The 18,001-nt window shown below is 40.7% G+C and overlaps 2 protein-coding genes across 3 annotated transcripts; one reads left to right on the top strand and one right to left on the bottom strand.

The window, feature by feature from the left end:
- Nucleotides 1-6,002: 6,002 nt before the first annotated feature.
- Nucleotides 6,003-7,533, bottom strand: LOC119655663. Of its 2 annotated transcripts, none has more exons than XM_038061648.1 (3): nt 7,406-7,533; nt 7,151-7,341; nt 6,003-7,087 (listed from the first exon to the last, which is right to left on the bottom strand). In XM_038061648.1, exons 2-3 carry the CDS (start codon nt 7,157-7,159, stop codon nt 6,179-6,181), a joined length of 918 nt encoding a protein of 305 aa, XP_037917576.1. In that variant the 5' UTR covers nt 7,160-7,341; nt 7,406-7,533; the 3' UTR covers nt 6,003-6,178. The 2 variants fall into 2 exon arrangements, with proteins under 2 accessions (XP_037917576.1, XP_037917577.1); XM_038061649.1 differs by having other exon boundaries at nt 7,151-7,357; nt 7,406-7,491.
- A 6,670-nt stretch (nt 7,534-14,203) lies between these two features.
- Nucleotides 14,204-15,434, top strand: LOC119655490. The gene is made up of 4 exons (XM_038061391.1): nt 14,204-14,426; nt 14,484-14,832; nt 14,900-15,116; nt 15,224-15,434. The coding sequence occupies exons 1-4, from the start codon at nt 14,363-14,365 to the stop codon at nt 15,335-15,337; spliced, it is 744 nt and encodes a 247-aa protein (XP_037917319.1). The 5' UTR covers nt 14,204-14,362; the 3' UTR covers nt 15,338-15,434.
- The last annotated feature ends 2,567 nt before the right edge of the window (nt 15,435-18,001 follow it).

Here is an 18,001-nt window from a genome sequence, read left to right as displayed (position 1 = left end):
AGTAACAAAAGCATTTTGTGATACTACGGTGGCAGTCAACCGCACTAAAACGTTTGTCACCCAATACAAATAGTAAATAGAATAGACATTAATGCTAACAACACAAATATAGAAATATTGTTCAAAAGATAATCCCATAACAAGTAAAGAAACGTTCGCTCATATTAACAATTTTATTGAACTCAAAAAATATATTTATTGATATAAAGGCCCAGATTCATCAAAATAGGGACCCCAGTCTGCAAACAAAGGCCGATAACCAGCATTTTGAAGATCGGGCAAAAAACATGGATCACTGGTATCTTATTTCAAGATGTCATTCATGCTTTACTAAACTTGTCTTCTTTTTAGTTTTTATCTTGTTAGGTAGCGGGGTCAGTGCGTCTAGATGGTGTTCGGCACTTTGTGCAGTTGGAGTTGAGAGGCTTTCGAATTACCATCTAGCGTATCAAGCCGTCGCTGTTTTGGTCGGCCTTTTAGTCGCCTCCCATTGACTTCAATGTTCAGGCCAATCTTAGCAAATATGTAATATGTCCATGCCATCCAAGACATCTTTCTCGCAACTTTTCCACAGCGAATACAACCCCATCTCGATTGGGAATGTCCAAATTTTGAACGTGATTATGTTACTGATTCAACGCGACATCATTGTCGCCATCATGGTGAAGCGGTAGTCATTGTCTCAGATTCTCGTCAACACTCGGAACACCGAACAACCACGGAGCAAGAAAACTATATACAGGAGATTCAGCTCCCAGTGCATTCTTCAAAATTTTATAGACAGAAAAATCATTGCGGATCTTTGGCCGCGACGGTAATTCATCATTGTCATCAACGGCGCAACAACCGGTATCCGGTCTAGGCTTGCCTTAGTAAGGAACTCCAGGCATTCCGGTTTTTCGTCGAGGTCCACCAATTCGTTATTCCTAAAAGATGTCTGGCGTCCTGATCTACACCATTGCTCGTTCTCAGGCAGGGTCTTCTTTTGCTACCATAGATATTGCCCTTATAGACTTTCTGGGCTGGTTCATCCTCATCCATAAGGATTAAATGACTCGCCCGCCGTAACCTGTTGAGCCGGATTTATCCGTCGTGGTATCACTCATAGATTTTGTCGTTATGTAGGCTACGGAATCATCCATCCTTATGTAGGGAGGCGGAAATTCTTCAGAGGAATCTTCTCCCGAATGCAGCCAAGAGGTCGTAATTTTTCATGCTAAGAACCCAAGTTTCCGAGGAATATATGAGGACTGGCAAGATCATTATCTTGTAGAGTAAGAGCTTTGACCCTATGGTGAGACGTTTCGAGCGAAACAGTTTTTGTAAGCGTGGCGGATTTCATCGTCATAGCTATTATTGATTGTGATTTTCAACCCTAGATAGGAGAAATTTTCAACGGTCGAGAAGTTGTAGTCTCCTATCGTCATTGTTTTCGTTTGACCAGTGCGATTCGATGTTGTTCGTTTTTTGGTGCTAACGTTGCCACTATGTACTTCATCTTGCCTTCATTAATGTGCAGCCAGAGATCTCACGCCGTCTGCTCGATCTGAAGAAGATAGACTGCATATCTCGGGTTGTTCTTCTCATAATGTCAATATCGTCAGCGTAGGGCAGTAGTTGGGTGGACTTGAAGAGGATGGTGCCCCTCATATTTACGTCTGTATCGCGAATCACTTTCTCCAGGGTCAGGTTGAAGAGGACGTATGATAGGGCGTCCTTTGTCTTAGACCGTTGTTGATGTTGAATGGTCTCGAGAGTGATTCTACTACTTTTATCTGGCGTCGCATATTGGTCAGGATCGACGTAGTCTTATAAATTTCATGTAGATACCAACAGTTTTTCCATCGCTTGCCGCAGAGCGAAAATCTGATCTGTTGCTGATTTGCCTGGAGTGAAGCCTTTTTGATATGGCGCTCTGGGCGTATGGGGCTATCCGGCTTAGCAATATAGCGGAGAATGGTACTCAGCAACGTAATACCTCTATAATTGCTGCACTGCCTGATATCTCCCTTTTTATGTTTGAGATAGATAATGGGTCGTCAGGCATTGATTCGCTGTCCCAATCTTGAGCATTAGTTGATGAACCGCTTGGTGTAGTTGCTCCCCTCTGTATTTAACCAATTTGGTTGTAGTTCCATCGGCTCCTGGCGACTTATGGTTTTCAAGCCGATGAATTGCACAGGCTGTTTCTTCCTTGCTTGGTTGTGGCAGCATTTGTTCGCCGTCTTCAGTTGGCGGGACCTCCAACTCGCCGATATTTTGGTTGTTGAGCAGTTCATCAAAATACTCAACTCATCGCTCCAATATGCCCATTCTGTCGGAAATCAGATTCCCCTCTTTGCCTCGGCAAGATGAGCATCGAGGTGTATAAGGCTTCATCCAAACGTTGTGAATATATTGGAAAAAGAAAAAAGAAATTCAATGAAAAGGGATAAATGATAATCAGTAAGCGGGGACTCCCACTGTTCATACTTCCGTTCGGCAATAGTGAAGACCCAAACAAAATTCACAACTTAAGAGCTATCCTTAATATGAAGTGCAAAATAGAAACACTGAGAAAATTCAGCGACCTAATACCCCAGTACAAAAGATGCCAAGGTTTCAATCACAGATAGAGGTATTGTAATTGGAATCCAAACTGTGTAAAATGTACTGGTGACCATGAATTATCAAAATGTCCAAACAAAAGAGCTTCCCCGGCAAAATGTGTAAATTGTAAGAGCCAACACCCAGCTAATTACAGAGGCTGTGACGTAGCGAAAGACTTACAGAAGCTAAGACGTAAAGAAATAAATAAAAGAAACGAAAATCCTTAATACTACTACAATCATCGTTAAACAGGATATAAGACACGACGAAGGGCGGAAAATTGAAGATGAAAAATGCAGGTTGTGACTGTTGGTGTACAACTATTTAACAAAGTTGTGATGATCTCCTCAATATACTATCCGCCTCGATCCGGTGTTAAAAACGAAAATTTCGCTCGACTCTTCCAGTTCAGCGGAAGCTCCTCTATTTTAAGAGGTGACTTTAACGCAAAAATGGATTCTGAGGATTTAGGTTAACTTTTCCGGAGGCAAAACATTATTTGAAGCAGAAAGGGCACAAAAGTGTAATTCCTATTCTAGCGGTAAGCCTACGTACTGACCGACTAACGTAACAAAAATTCCCGATGTCATTGAGTTCTTTGTAACTAAGGGGTTCTCAGAAGAATACATCCATGTTGTCAATAATGAAAACATAATGTCCGATCGTTCGCCAGTGATGATGCTGATCAGCGAAAAAATGAGGAGAAAATACTATCCTCCCAGGCTGACTAATAGACAAATAAAATGGGTAGTATTTAAAAAGCATGAAAAGCATTGTATTTGAAGAGAAGCGTAGAGGTCACAAACTATGACAAAAAAACAGCAAATAAGCTAAAGACTTTAATTAACTAATATAGAAACGGAGTCCGTCAGCAGATATATCTCAAATCTTAAGGCACAAAAAACACAGGCTACTCTCTGTGGGAGGCCGCGAAAGATCTAAAAAGACCCAGACAATAAATTCCACCTAATTGACCAAAAAAAAAAACGAGCAATTGTTTCGTTTTGCACAGGATAAGTCAGATCTTTTCTCGAAGCATTTAGAAAGTACCTTCCAGCCTATAGATACACAAGCGTCTACATGCTTAACCCCAATCAGAAAAGTGAACCATTATCCAATATGCCGTGTAAAACTAAATGAGCTGAGGACAGAAATTAAAATAAATGTGCCTCCTAGCATAGCACCTGGCTATGAACTTATTACAGGGAGAATACTAAAAGAATTGCCAAAAAAGGTCTAGTCAAATTATTACAAATAATTAATCCAACTTTCAAATTAAAATACGCCCGCCGACAATGGAAAGTATCCGAGGTTATAATGGTCCCCAAACCAGGGAAGGAGCCAAATAGAGTCGAATCGTTTCGAAAGGCTGCTCCTTAAGAGACTGAAGCAAATCGCTGTGGATCGGAATCTAATACCACCTAACCAATTTTATTTCCGCGAAAGCATTCCACAATCCAACACAAAATCACGAATCCCATAGAAAATGCAATGGAAAAAAGGCGTTTAATAAGATGTGATACCATGGCCTGTTGTATAAATTGTTAAGAGCGCCTATTCAGAGTGAAATACGAGGGAAACTACTCTGGGCTGAAAAAAATTGCAACTGGTGTACCGCAGGCCAATGCCTTGGACCCAACACTGTTGCTGTGAAGAAGTTAAAACAGCAACATTTGCGGACGACACTGTTATCCTTACCACGGGTAAAACTGCGGAAAAAGCAATAATAAAGCTACAAACAGTTGTTGACAAGATTGTAGAATGGTCCAACAAATTTAAAAATTTCGTTTAAAATTAAACAAAAGCAAATTAACGCACACTAACTTGACAAAAAAAAAGAGAATCCATCATCATAAACGGACACGATGTGCCACAGGCGAGTGAGGTGAGAGTATAACACTAAATGCTAAGTTCAGCTAGAATAGACACATCCTAAGAAAGAAGGACGAGCTAAATGTCAGATGCCGCCAGATGTGCTGGCTATTGGGGAGGAATTCCCAGCTGACCATCTATAACAAGTTACTAATTTATAAGCAGATCCTAAGGCCCATATGGAGGTATGGCACCCAGCTCTGGGGCTGCGCCAAAGAATCAAATCTGAAGGTCATACAATCGTTAAAAAATATAATGCTTAGAAGCATAGCAGACTCTCTCTGGTTCATTCGTAATGAGAACCTGCATAGGAGCCTGAAAGTACAGTTGATTAAGGAAGTGATCAAAGACCAAGCAATTAAACATAGCCACCCACTACGATCACAGGAAAATTGACTGATATCGCTAATATAATAAGACGACTGAAAAGAATAAAGCCAAATGACTTGCTAACATAAAGGATGCTTAAAGATATAAGCTCAGCGAAGCCAATCAAAGTGTTAGGGTGGACCGCAGGGTATTCTCCCAATAAATACGAAACTTAAATATGCAAAGAAAGCTGCTGGATGGGGAAATCTCAGTCGTAATTTGGCGGGAGGTGGTTTTAGCGGGTAAAAATCCCACACTCTTAAGGATCGTGAATCCTGAGGTTAGTCTTTTGAAGATTTCCAGCTTTTAAAAAAAACCTTTAATCTGACTGGCTTAATCTTTCATTGTAATCTAAGCAAAACGAAATTGTTTGTTCTTAAAGACGGACCTTCTAAACCCATTGTCAATACTACTACATAAAATGTTATCCACAAAATAACAGGGAAAAAATGAATATCGGAAATTCGACCGTTTCATGACTATCTATGAATCTATCTATCGATGAAAAATCTAAACTTAGAATTAATTTTTTTTTTTTGCTGATAATCTGTGAGCTTTTCAAGTTTTGTGTAAGTAACGTGATTGTAATGCGTGTTCTTGCCGTAAATACGGCGCGGCGTAAGATAATTGCCTAAAGGTTTTCCAATAGATTTATGCCCGACCAAAAACGGAACATGGAGAAAAATCAGTGAGTTGAGCAGCAAGTCAGTAATTAGTTTCATGTTTTATGTGAATCTGAACATATTTTTGGAATTTAAAGTAAACTCGGAGAAAATGATGAATGTAAAGATTAAACCAACCAAATTAGAGGTAAGCCGGCTGTATTGATGAAGAACTCACGATTTAAATCCTTCAGAGGTAGAATCATTTATAACTGGTACTTGATAATCAGTTTGTTTGGAAAAACCATGTTAGCGAAGTAAGAGAAAAAAGTCCAAACAAATCGGAAAGCCATGCACTCATGGTCCTGAGCTATCGAACGGATTAAATAAAATATTTTTAAACTGGAAACTGTTCGCTAATAAAACCTTAACAAAGTCCCTTGTGTAAAAATCACGCTTCCAACCCAATTGCCATCCATTATAACATTATTATAAAATTGTATTTTGCTCCGTGTCCCCAATCACTTCATCTGTTTTGCAGAATCTGCTGTGTGCAGTCAAATAACAACTTTTACCCACATTTCAGTGATTATTTATTCCATCACATTATACAAAAAGGGAAAACAGATCCATTTACATAATTATGTATGTAAACATGTTAACGTGACAACCAATATACTTAAACTTATAGTGGTAAGCGTATTTATACAAAAATTTCATTTACTTAAAATGATCTCGTGAATAATTTAAAATGCTCTTTTATTTATATAAAATGGTCTATTAGAGATTGCTTGATACTGATTCCTTGGCGGTGCCAACCCTCTGGGTACTTCTCTAGCACGGGAACCAGTTAGATCACGCCAAATCATAGCTATGAGGATATAGAAGCCACCGATAACTTTGCCTAACAGTTCGATTATCTTCAAGATAATCGGCGTAGCCGTGTGTAAAAGCAAGCGCGCCTCGGCGAAAAGTCGTATCGAAAAAACACCTAAATGCTTTATTAACTCAAATGAACCAGCCAAAATGGACAAGAACAGCAAAAAAGTGAACCTGATTGCAGCCACGATATTTTCCCTGTTGATATCGTTCCATAGGAAATTCATTAGGCCAGTGCTAATAGCCCGTTTCCATGATAACAGCAAGTTGACGATATTCTCCTTAGTCAAACCTTCCATTGAAATGTTATGATCATTCTCGGCTTGAGACCCTACGTTGCCAGTGGACAGTGCATCGCCACTGACCGAACGCAGCGGTTTCACCTTTATGTATACTTCGTTTGTCCTGAAACGAATCGTCCTAATTTGGAACCAATACTTTCCGAATGGGTTGCCTTCGACATCAGTCCAAATGCAAGTACCAGCCGGAGCACCGACCATGTCAGGCAGCGTTACCCCTAACCAGAGTTCCGGATTTCTGTAGAAGTTTGAAATTCTGTGGTGAATGTACTTCAAATCGTTTTTCAGCTCATGTTCGCAGCTGTCCAGGACTATCAGGTCCCGATAGCCTTGTAGACTCTCAACGTAGCGTCGCTCCTGGTAGCTTCCCTTAAATACACGTGTTTTAAGCATCTGCTTACAAAATATCACAAGATTTTCCTCTTCTTGGCTCCTTTGGCCACTGGGAGACTCGTACGAATCGCTAAAATCATCTTTCTGCAATGGGAAAGTAAACATTCCACACTGGGGTCAGACAAAGACAAAATCTAGGGCACATACCACTGTCATGATTATTACGAAAATGCACTACGTTGCAGTAGATGTACAATAGAAGTTACACAGCCCAAAAAAAAATACTGAAATTTTGCCGTGACCGCAATATTGCATCGAAGTTCAAAAGTTGAGACGGCGAACTGCACGAATGACACAACGTCAGAAATGCAAGTGACTGGTGCCAGCTGCAACTCGATCTAGCAGTTCACATAACTTTAGAACAAATTAAACTCAGCAATGAAAATTTATAAAGGGAATTACCGAGAAATTGGCATCTGCGACTTCCACTTTTTCAAGGGATTTACCTTTTGATCTGTTTTCTTGACAGCTGTCAATTAATTCGGTCGTATGTGGGTTTGCACATGCATAAAAGTTTTTCTAAAATTGGCAGTTCAACGAATGTTTATGTACTTTGACTGGGGTTCCCCAAACGTTATTGAAAACTAATTAAAAAACCAATTATTACAATTTTTATTTCCATGAAGCGACTTTATGACAGAGTTTTACGGAATTGGGGAAAATGTGGCAAAAATAATGCAACATTTTCGATTCTTCGATATCTTTCTCAGTTTTCCAGATATCCACAGTTTAATTTGAAATTTTCAATATATTCATATAATCTACTCTTATTTTACCGTTAATTTTACATATTTCATTGCAATTTTTTATTATTTAAACACAAAATTTAAATTCAACAAACTATTTTCTTAAGAATATATTTTAAAAAACAACACGATGCACCGTTTCCAATGTACAGTATAGAAAAAGGTAAGAGGCAACTCATCAGATGCTGTCTCACCTCAGCCTCAAAGCGGCTTGACCGTAGCGGCTCATAACTTAGGATCCCTCAAAAAAATTTAGTTCTGGCCAACAATAGCATATATATATGTGTTGGCTATTGACAGTAAATAGCCAACACATATATACCCTAAATACAATAGGAAATTGATAAGTGTCATTGCAACATTATTCGGATTGCCTTTCTGTATCAAACCCAGCCAGAAGCACTAGCCACATCAACCGAATGGGAGCCAATACCGATGATGATGCGCAAAACGCAGCTGCGATCCTGACTGAAAAACCCCGCCCACCGGACGTTATATTTTTGTCCCGCAAAACTTCAAGGCTTGACTAGGCAATTTCACCTCTTCTGTATAGTGTTCTTGATTCCCTACGTCTAAGTATTTCAACTTGACATCTCGTATTAAGTATTCTTCCAGGTACCTTGACCCACTTTGCATAAATGTCGGAAACGTGTAGCGGCGTCCCTGCTTCTTACCTGGCTAGTTCGTCTGTTGCCTTATTGCCTTCTAACCCAACATGAGCTGGAACCCAGAATATCTACGATCCAGGAATATCAACCTTCCTTCTATTTAAGCAGCTCCCCGTATTATTGCCATTCTAATGATTTCCCGACCATTCTAAAGATCGCCCCCTTGCCTGCATCTGTATATGGAGATGCAGAGGAGCTAATCCCAGCTCCAGGGATGCTGTTGGGCATGTCCTGATGTCCTGATACATACCCAAACCAGTCTTTGGAGTTTGTGTAACTCCCTGGCTATTATGCTGAATTCAGTTCTTTCTCCCCAAAGTACCGCCCCATAGGTAATCATTGGCGTGACTATTCCAGTGTATATAATTATCAACGGCGCAAGAAACAATATCCGGTCTAGGCATGGCTTAATAAAGAACTCCAGACACCTCGGTTTTGCGCCGAGATCCAACAATTTGATATCCCTAAAAGCTGTCTGGCGTCCTGACCTATGCCATCGCGCCATCTCAGGCAGGGTCCGCCTCGTCTTCTTTTTTCTACCATAGATATTGCCCTTATAGACTTTCCCGGGTGGATTATCCTCATCCATACGGATTAACTGGCCCGCCCACCGCAACCTGTTGAGCTGGATTTTATCCACAGCCAGGCAATTGTGGTATCACTCATAGTTTTCTTCGTTATGTGGACTACGAAATAGTCCACCTGCATGTAGGGGCCAAAAATTCTTCGGAGGATTCTTCTCGCCAACGCGGCCAAGAGTTTACTTTTTTTTTGCTAAGAACCCAGGTTTCCAAGGAATACATGAGGACTGGCAAGATCATAGTCATAGTTGTACAGTAAGAGCTTTGAGCTTATGGTGAGACGTTTCGAGCGAAACAGTTTTTGTAAGCTGAAATAGGCTCCGTTGGCTATCAACAACCGTGCGCGAATTTCATCGTCATAGCTGTTATCGGTTGTAATTTTCGACCCTATCTTTATTGTTTTCGTTTGACCAATGCGATTCGATGTTGTTGGTTCTTTGGTTTTTGGTGCTGACATTGCCACCATGTAGTTTGTCTTGCCTGCTCGGTCTAAATGAAGATAGACTGTACATCTCGGGTTGTTCTTCCCATGATGTCAATATCGTCAGCGTAGGCCAATAGTTGGATCGACTTGAAGAGGATGGTGCCTCTCGCATTTACGTCTGAATTGCGAATCACTTTCTCGAGGGTGTCCCCTTGTCTTAGACGGTTGTCGATGTTGAATGGTCTTGAGAGTGATTCTGCTGCTTTTATCTGGTCTCGCATATTGGTCAGAGTCAGCCTAGTCAGTCTTATTAATTTCGTGATGATAACGAATTCTCTCATGGCCGTGTACAGTTTTACCCTGGCTATGCTGTCATAGGCGGCTTTGAAGTCGATGAAAAGATAGTGCAATTGATATCCAGATTCCAACAGTTTTCCAATTCGCTTGCCGCAGAGAGAAAATGTTATCTGTTATTGATTTGCCTGCAGTGAAGCCTCGTTGATATGGGCCAATGATGTTCTGGGCATATGGGGCTATCCGACCTAGCAAGATAGCGGAGAATATCTTGTAGATGGTACTCAGCAACATGATACCTCTAAAATTGCTGCACTGCGTGAAATCTTCTTTCTTATGTATAGGGCAGACAATGCCTCGTTGCCAGGCATTGATTCGCTGTCCCACACCTTGAGCATCAGGTGATGAACCTTTTCGTGTAGTTGGTCGCCTCCATATTTAATTCGATCGGCTCCCGGCGACTTATGTTTTTTTAAGCCAGTGGATTGCACGGACTGTTTCTTCTATGCTTGGTGCTTGGGCAGCATTTGTCCGTCGTATTCAGTTGGCGGGACCTCCAACTTGCCGATATTTTAGTTGTTGAACAGTTCATCAAAATACTCAACCCATCACTCCAATATGCCCATTCTGTCGAAAATCAGATTTCCCTCTTTGTCTCGGCAGGATGAACATCGAGGTGTATAAGGCTTCATCCTGCTGACTTGTTGGTAAAACTTCCGTGTCTGGTGCGGTTGCTCCCTCTACTTTTCGAGTTCACAGACCTGTTGGTTCTCTCAGGCTTCCTTCTTCCATCTGTGAAGTCGGTTTTCCGTTCGACAGAGTCCTTGATTGGTCTCTGCGCGCACCAGCGTTCTTTGAGAACGCAACATTACTCGGTATGCGGCATTCTTCCGTTCCGTAACTAGCTTACATTCACCGTCAAACCAGCCGTTCCAACTTTTCTTGCGGCTGACGCCAAATATGTTTGTGGCTGTATTAATGTTAACGCTCTTCAAGTGGTTGTGAAGATCATTTGTTGATGCTCCATCTCCAGGACATCTGTTAGCTGCCTTTATTGCGGCATCCGTTTCTTCCTTATAAGTGTTACGGAGGTCTGTGTTGTGAATGGCTTCAGTATTCACTCTCACCTGATTGTCAGAGGGGATTGTAGGTGGTATTGTAGCCCGGAGCACTATGCCAACCAGATAATGGTCCGAGTCTTTATTGGTCCCCCTATATGTTTTGACATTCATCAAGGCTGAGAGGTGGCGGCGTTCAATCAGCACGTGGTCAATTTGCTTCTGAGTAGTCCTATCTGTAGAGGCTCACGTATGTTCGTGGACCGCTTTCCACGCAAACCAGGTACTTCCAACAACCATTTCGTTCGATATTGCTAACTGAATAATGCGCAGTCCGTTATCATTAGTATCCCTATCTAAGCTATGGGAGCCGAAGTATCGCAAAGCCCCAATTAATTAATTAGCAACTCTATTTAATAATAATAATAATAATCGTTGGCGCAACAATCCATATTGGATAAGAGGCTTGAAGTGTGTTAGAGCACTTCATTCAAGACCGTAACGGTACATTACAGGATTACAGTACCCTGTAAGAAGCAATGTGGTCAGCATTGCGGTCGCCCGAGATTATTACCCTGATTTGACTCAGGTACTTATTCACAGCTGAGTCGATTGGTATCCGACGTCAAATCGCGATACAAATTCCACTGCCACCAGTGAAATTCGAACCGCGATCTTCCATGTGCTTTAACCACGCAGCTATCCGGACACAACTCTATTTAAATCTGTTGAAATTTTTAGGATAAGATATTTCGGAGTAATATTTAATATTATTTAGGTTAGCCCATCGCTTTATTGATTTGATTATTTAGAAACCAGTTTCTAATTCTTAAAGTGCACATAGCAGTTTGATGTTCCTAAGCATTTATGCTTCCGTCTTGAATTTTTCTAGCTAAAATTGTGAGATGAGGGTTTTTAGAATCTCTACTACTTCAATGTGTAGAAAGTGTGTAGCAGCAGCTCCTTATATTATTGGGCCCATATAGTATTAATCGCGCAAGATCTTAACTTATGCGCTTTCAAATTATCGTTCACTACAATCTACGGGTCTTAAAATGATCTATTATACTGGTATGCGGTATGCTTGCGTTTCTTTTTTTCTGAAAATCTTGATAGTGATATATTTCAAGTCCATTTATTTACCTTGTTTGGATGTTATTATTTACAAGCAATATTTGTTATACACGATGTAGCATAAAACCTAGGAAACGCCTGTTGAACCAACATCAACAGTTAGATGATACCCTATCCAAGTATGGGGCTGATGCAAAAGCTTGCAATATTATAGTTCATGTCTCTACAGAACAGATTGCGGAGCTGAAGAAGGATACCCTCTGCGAGGCAGCAGAGCGGACCCTCGAAGCCTGGATCAGGGATGATACCAAAATCATACCTGGAGATTTTAACAGCCAAGCAGGGGCAGAGCCCTTATACAGCCGACACGTTTGTTCCCATAGCTTACATAAAACTACCAATCACAACAGACTGCGGATTATCCACCTAGCAGTGTCACACGAAATGGTTGTTGGAAATACCTAGTCTGCGCAGAAATATACGTGGAATTCTCGGGACGGGACCACTTTCAGCCAAATTGATCACGTTCAAATCGAACGCCGCCACCTCTCAACTTTGATGAATATCAGAGCATATTGGGGGCCAATATAGACTCCGACCACTATCTCGTTGACATAGTATTCCGAACTCGAATAACAATATCGTCTCAAATCGCCTCGGTAATCAGGCGTAAGTGACGAAAGGTCATGGAAATGAAGCGTCAACAAATGATCTTCACAACCACGTAAAGAACATTATCATTGATACAGCCACAAACATACTTAGCCCCAGTCGCACAAAAAAAATCGGAACGGCTGGTTCAACGATAAATGTAAGTTAGCAATGGAACGGAAGAATGCTACATACCGGGCAATGCTGCACTCTCAAAGAACGCAGGCACGCGCAGAGACCTATCACGGATTTCATCGAACCTGGGATAACCAACAAGTCTCTGAACTCGAAAAGTACAGGGAGCAACCACACCAAACGCGGGAGCTTTACCAACAAGTCAGCAGAATGATGTTCATCCTGCTCAGACAAAGGGGAAATCTAATTTCGGGCGGAATATGCATATTGGCGCGCTGGGTTGAGTACTTTGATGAACTGCTCAACAAGCAAAATATCAGCGAGTTGTAGGTCCCGCCAACTGGAGACGACGGATAGATAATACCGCCACCAAGCATAGAAGGAACTGTCTGTGCTATCCATCGATTTAAGGGGCCAGGAGCCGATGGAATTACAGCCGAACTGGTCAAATATGGAGGCCACTAACTGCATTAAGTGGTTCATCAACTCACGCTCAGGGTATGGGACAGCAGATCAACGCCTGATGACTGGCAACATCTGTCCCATACATAAGGAGGGAGATATCACTCAGTGCAGCAATTATAGAGGAACCACATTGCTGAATACTATCTATAAGATATTCTCCGCTATCTTGCTAGGCCGAATAGTCGCCTACACCCAGAGTATCATCGGCCCATATCACTCCAGCCAAATCAGCAACAGATTAGATTTTCCCTCTGCGGCAAGCGATGAAAAAACTGTTGGAATATGGACATCTTTGGCAGGCAACTTTAAGAGATATCGAATTGGTGAACCTCGGCGCAAAACGGGACGCCTGGAGTTCCTTACTAAGGCAGGCCTAGCCCGGATGCTGGTTGTTGCGCCGTTGATAATGATGCGTATTTATGACATCCATTATGGAACAATTCATTTCTATCATGCCGAAGTTCATGTCCGATAGTTCTCTACATGGTTCTCCAAAACTCGTGAATAAACTGTAACCTACTGGTTTCCGAACTGGCTAGCAAACAGTCACCTGAAAGGACTCCATCCACTAGTCCTGCAACAAATTTGCTACTTGTTTTTTTTTTCTGGGGCCTTTTCGGAATTCATTACAACTCGTATTATGCCCCAAATATCTGGAAGACCTAAGGAAGGATTAAATCTCATAAGAAACATACTGGAATTTATAACCTCAAGCAGGCAGTCCTTAACATTCTACCAGATTTCACAGATGAAGCCTTAAGTCATAGCAACTATAGTGCGTTGCATAACTGCAGGACTATCTCTGATTTAGATGGTTCATCCTTTCGTTGTAATCTCAGTTAAATGAGGTTTATGTAATAGTATTGATAAGAGTTTTAGAAGGTCATTCTCAAGAATAAACAAAAATATTCAGCTTAAATTACAAAGAATAAATTAGCCAAATCAGTCATATCCTTATAACTACGGATGCCAGATCGAACTGATTTTTTGTGCCACCTTTTTATCACCCTCTACTCTTTCAAATCGGTTACCCGAATCGAACATGCATGTATTGGTAAGAGTTCTAGGCCGTTGGATTATTAATACTCAAACTCGCATAATCGTTTTTACCTCACATTCAGTCGCTCAGTTTCTACATTAAATTCTCCTTTGTTCAATATAACCGGTTAGTCATTTCAGTCGATTTCCCGGTATGATAAACGCCACAGAATAACTGTTGAAATAAAGTATTCCCCATTTTGGTATTAGTAAATTTTCATTGGAATGAGTACGATTACATCAGTTCAACATTACGGAGTCAGAATAATGGAGGATGTTGAACTAAAAAGTAAGTATATTTTTTTTTAATTGATTTAATTCATGTTAATGAACCGATTATTTTCAGGAAGTTACTCGGCAATTGTGACGCCAACAAATGGACAAAAATTCAAATTTCCTCCTGATATCTGTGCAAGTGTTGATCGCTTACGTGATATTACAAACTTTCACAATATACTACCCTCGCGTCGAAGTTTCACCCCAACAAGGAACGCATTCTACATGCACTCACCGGATATTTCCCCAATCGAATTCAATGCCCCGAAAGAGTACAATTTCAAAAGGGCGCCACCTGAAGCAGTGCAAAAAGCCTGTGCCGATAGTACAATTTTTGACCCAAATGATACCGTGGTGGACGTGGATTTTACATTAATGCCGCCGCCAATTCTCAGGCCTCCCCGACCAAGTCATGAGGGGTAAGTCTAAAATTTAAGAGTTAACTAACTAGATCTTCCCAGATCTCAATTTTTTAAAAATTTCTAGCCTGGAAGCGCATATTCGGCAACGCAGGCTCGACCATTTTTTACCCCCTGATTACATTAATCTACATCCAGTTCTCAGAGCACAAAGAGGATTGAAGCCGAAGAAGTTGAAATCTGTTCGCTTCAAGGATGACGTTATGAATGCACCCGTCTCGTTAGCCTCCTTGCTGAAAGACACTGGACTTAATGGTTACATTGAAAAATTTGAAAGAGAAGAGGTACTATTAAATCTAGGCTATGATTAAGTCTAAACATCATGTCTCTCTAAAATAAGAAACTCTACGTTTAATCACATGAAAATCGATTTTTTCTGATTTCATTCCAGATCGATTTGGAAGTGTTGTTCACTATGACGGATGATGACCTAAAACGTATTGGAATTGAAAGTGAAGTCGACCGCGACACTATACTAAAATTTAAAAATATTTTCTTTGTTTAAAATTATGTAATCACTAATTTATGTATTATTTAATTATTTTTTGTAATAGGCTTTGAAAGCATTTTATCAATAAAACTCTGATACTCATTAAATTTAAGAAGCTCCTCTTTTTCTCAATATTATTAATTCGGCGGATCTTCCCGAGTCAACAATTGTTAACCACGAGTCCAGTATCACAAAGGAAATTGCGAAGGCGGAGCAAATGAAGTCATTCGAACCCCCCGCACCCAAGGATTGCTCCACAGAAGTAGGTGTCAATATTTTATAAAAAATAAGAAAATATTCTCAAATTCAATCCAGAGGCTACGACTCGATGACGTGCTCTCACATAAACCGAAAATATACCGAATCGAAAGAATGTCTTACCAACAACGATAAATCAGGGCTTAGCTTGGACTTGGTTAAAGAAGTATGGATAGTAGCAGCTTCACACACCCAGGCTTCCTGCATTAGGCCACTGTACTATCCTCTGAAACGACTATTCAGACAGATTTCTGCTTGCCATGCGTCCATGATCAGCAGATCTTTTCAAATTTCGGCAATGGTGTTCTCTTTTGTGGGTTCGAATTTCTCCATTTGACTGCATGAATCTTTGTACCTTCATCCTTCAAAGTAGGCTTGATCGTGGATGGCTCGACTTTAAATGCTGACTCTGGTGAAGCCAGACCCTTGGTGAACCAGTCTGTCAGTTGCCTCATTATCAATGATATTCTATTGCCTTGGCACCCACTTGAAAAACTTTTAATTCAGTCGGTCAAGTTTCAGCAGAAAACTTATAACTGTGACATTACCGACAATTTTTGTGCGGATGATAAAAGTAACGCCACATTTTCGCTTTCCGGACATTTCTGCTCTTTTAAACACAGCGTGCATTCGCTGGCTATTTATTTCATCCTCTGGGCCGCTAACACTGGTACATTCCGATTTGCTCGATGAATGTTCTGAGAACGCTTGTTCTGAACATCTTGTGGTCATCGTCGTAGATCAGACGCAATCCAAAGATTAACTTCCAGTTGCATCACAATAGGAGAACAAGTAGGTAGGCCGTTACATGGTCGAAGTCTAGCTTTTTTCAACTGCTATTTTACCATGCCTTACCAAAACTGTGGTGGGGGAAGGACATAGAGGTATATGTTATATCAACGTGCATTATTAGGGCAATTATTGCGAAAACAGATTACTATTTAATCTGCACTTAATATGAACGAATGCGGCAAATTCTTTCTCAGCTCCGGCTTACTATATATCATATCAACATCATCAGTTAAGCTTCCGAAGTGTCTGGCATTACACTTCATTCCTCCTATCAATTCAATGATATCCATTCCGTAATATTGGTTCCATAACGCAATTTTGTCTCTCACAGTAAGAGTTCTATATGTGTAATGGCTAGGGGAGACCGGGGTTAGTTGGCATAAGGGGTAAGATAGCATTCAGCTGCTCAGTTTTGCCACGGAGTTGCCACAATGTTGTCATTTTTTTATTCTGAGTAGCCCATTGTGTTACAGTATCCACTAATGTCTCAGTCTGACTGAAGTTACCAACAAATAAGGACGGCCAATTTTCTGTTTTTCTAAATTTTTTCGTTATCAGCTTGCGAAATCAAATTTGACGAAAATACTCCAGTCATGGGGAGTAAACAAGGTGGCAGGATCGGATTGGTTTTATAACTTCATGAAGAAACACCGATGTTTATCCCTGCGCACTCCAGAAACAACCAGTTTGGCTAGAGCTACAAGTTCCAACAGAACAAATGTTTTACTTTACTAAAATCTGTATTAGATAAATATAAATTTGAGCCTGAAGATATATACAACGTTGACGAGACAGGAATCACAACAGCGCAAAAACTAGACAGAGCAGTTGAACGAGAAGGATTCAAGCAAATAAGACGTATAACCTCAGCTGAAATAGGATGTCTGGTGGCTCTCGCAGCATGTCTTTCAGCGGGAAGTACTACGATTCGCCCTTTCTTTGTTTTTCCACAAATTAAGTTCAAGGAACATTTTCTCGAAGGTCCACCACCTGGCTCAAATGGAGATACTAACAAATCAGATTGAATGATGGAGACTAATTTTATAAACTTTGTAAAATATTTCATTCATTTTACGAGATGTTCAAAAGAGAAACAAGTTCTTCTTCCCCTTGATAACCACAACTCCTACTTGTCTATTGAGGCTCTTGATTTGCTCAAAGAGAACGGGGTTGGTTTTATCATTTCCTACACACTCCAGCCATAAATTACAACTTTTGTACAGGAGTGTTTTCGGGCCGCTAAAAAAATATATTAACTCTTCCTGTGACTCTTGGATAACGAACAATCCAGGGCAAACAATGGCTGTTTATCATACTCCGTCAATAGAAAACATTGCATTCCCACTTGCTTTAACTCCATCTAATATAACTGCAGGATTTTGTGTTAGTGAAATATGTCCTTTCAACCAAGACATATTCGATGACTCTGAGTTTCTGTCTTCATCTGTTAGTGATATCAGTACATGATCCTCTTCCTGCAATACCTTCAACGTCTACGGAAGAAGTATGACCATTACCAAAAAGCAGGGCCAAGAAAGGAGTCTAATCGTGGAAGAAAAAGGAGAAAAGCTGAACTTCTAACGGACACCCCAATCAGAAGCTTACTGCCGGCTGAAGGGAATAAAAAAC

Source organism: Hermetia illucens, chromosome 4 (genome assembly GCF_905115235.1).
Source record: "Hermetia illucens chromosome 4, iHerIll2.2.curated.20191125, whole genome shotgun sequence".
Classification (NCBI taxonomy): Eukaryota; Metazoa; Arthropoda; class Insecta; order Diptera; family Stratiomyidae; genus Hermetia; species Hermetia illucens.
This window is presented reverse-complemented; position numbering and strand designations above follow the sequence as displayed.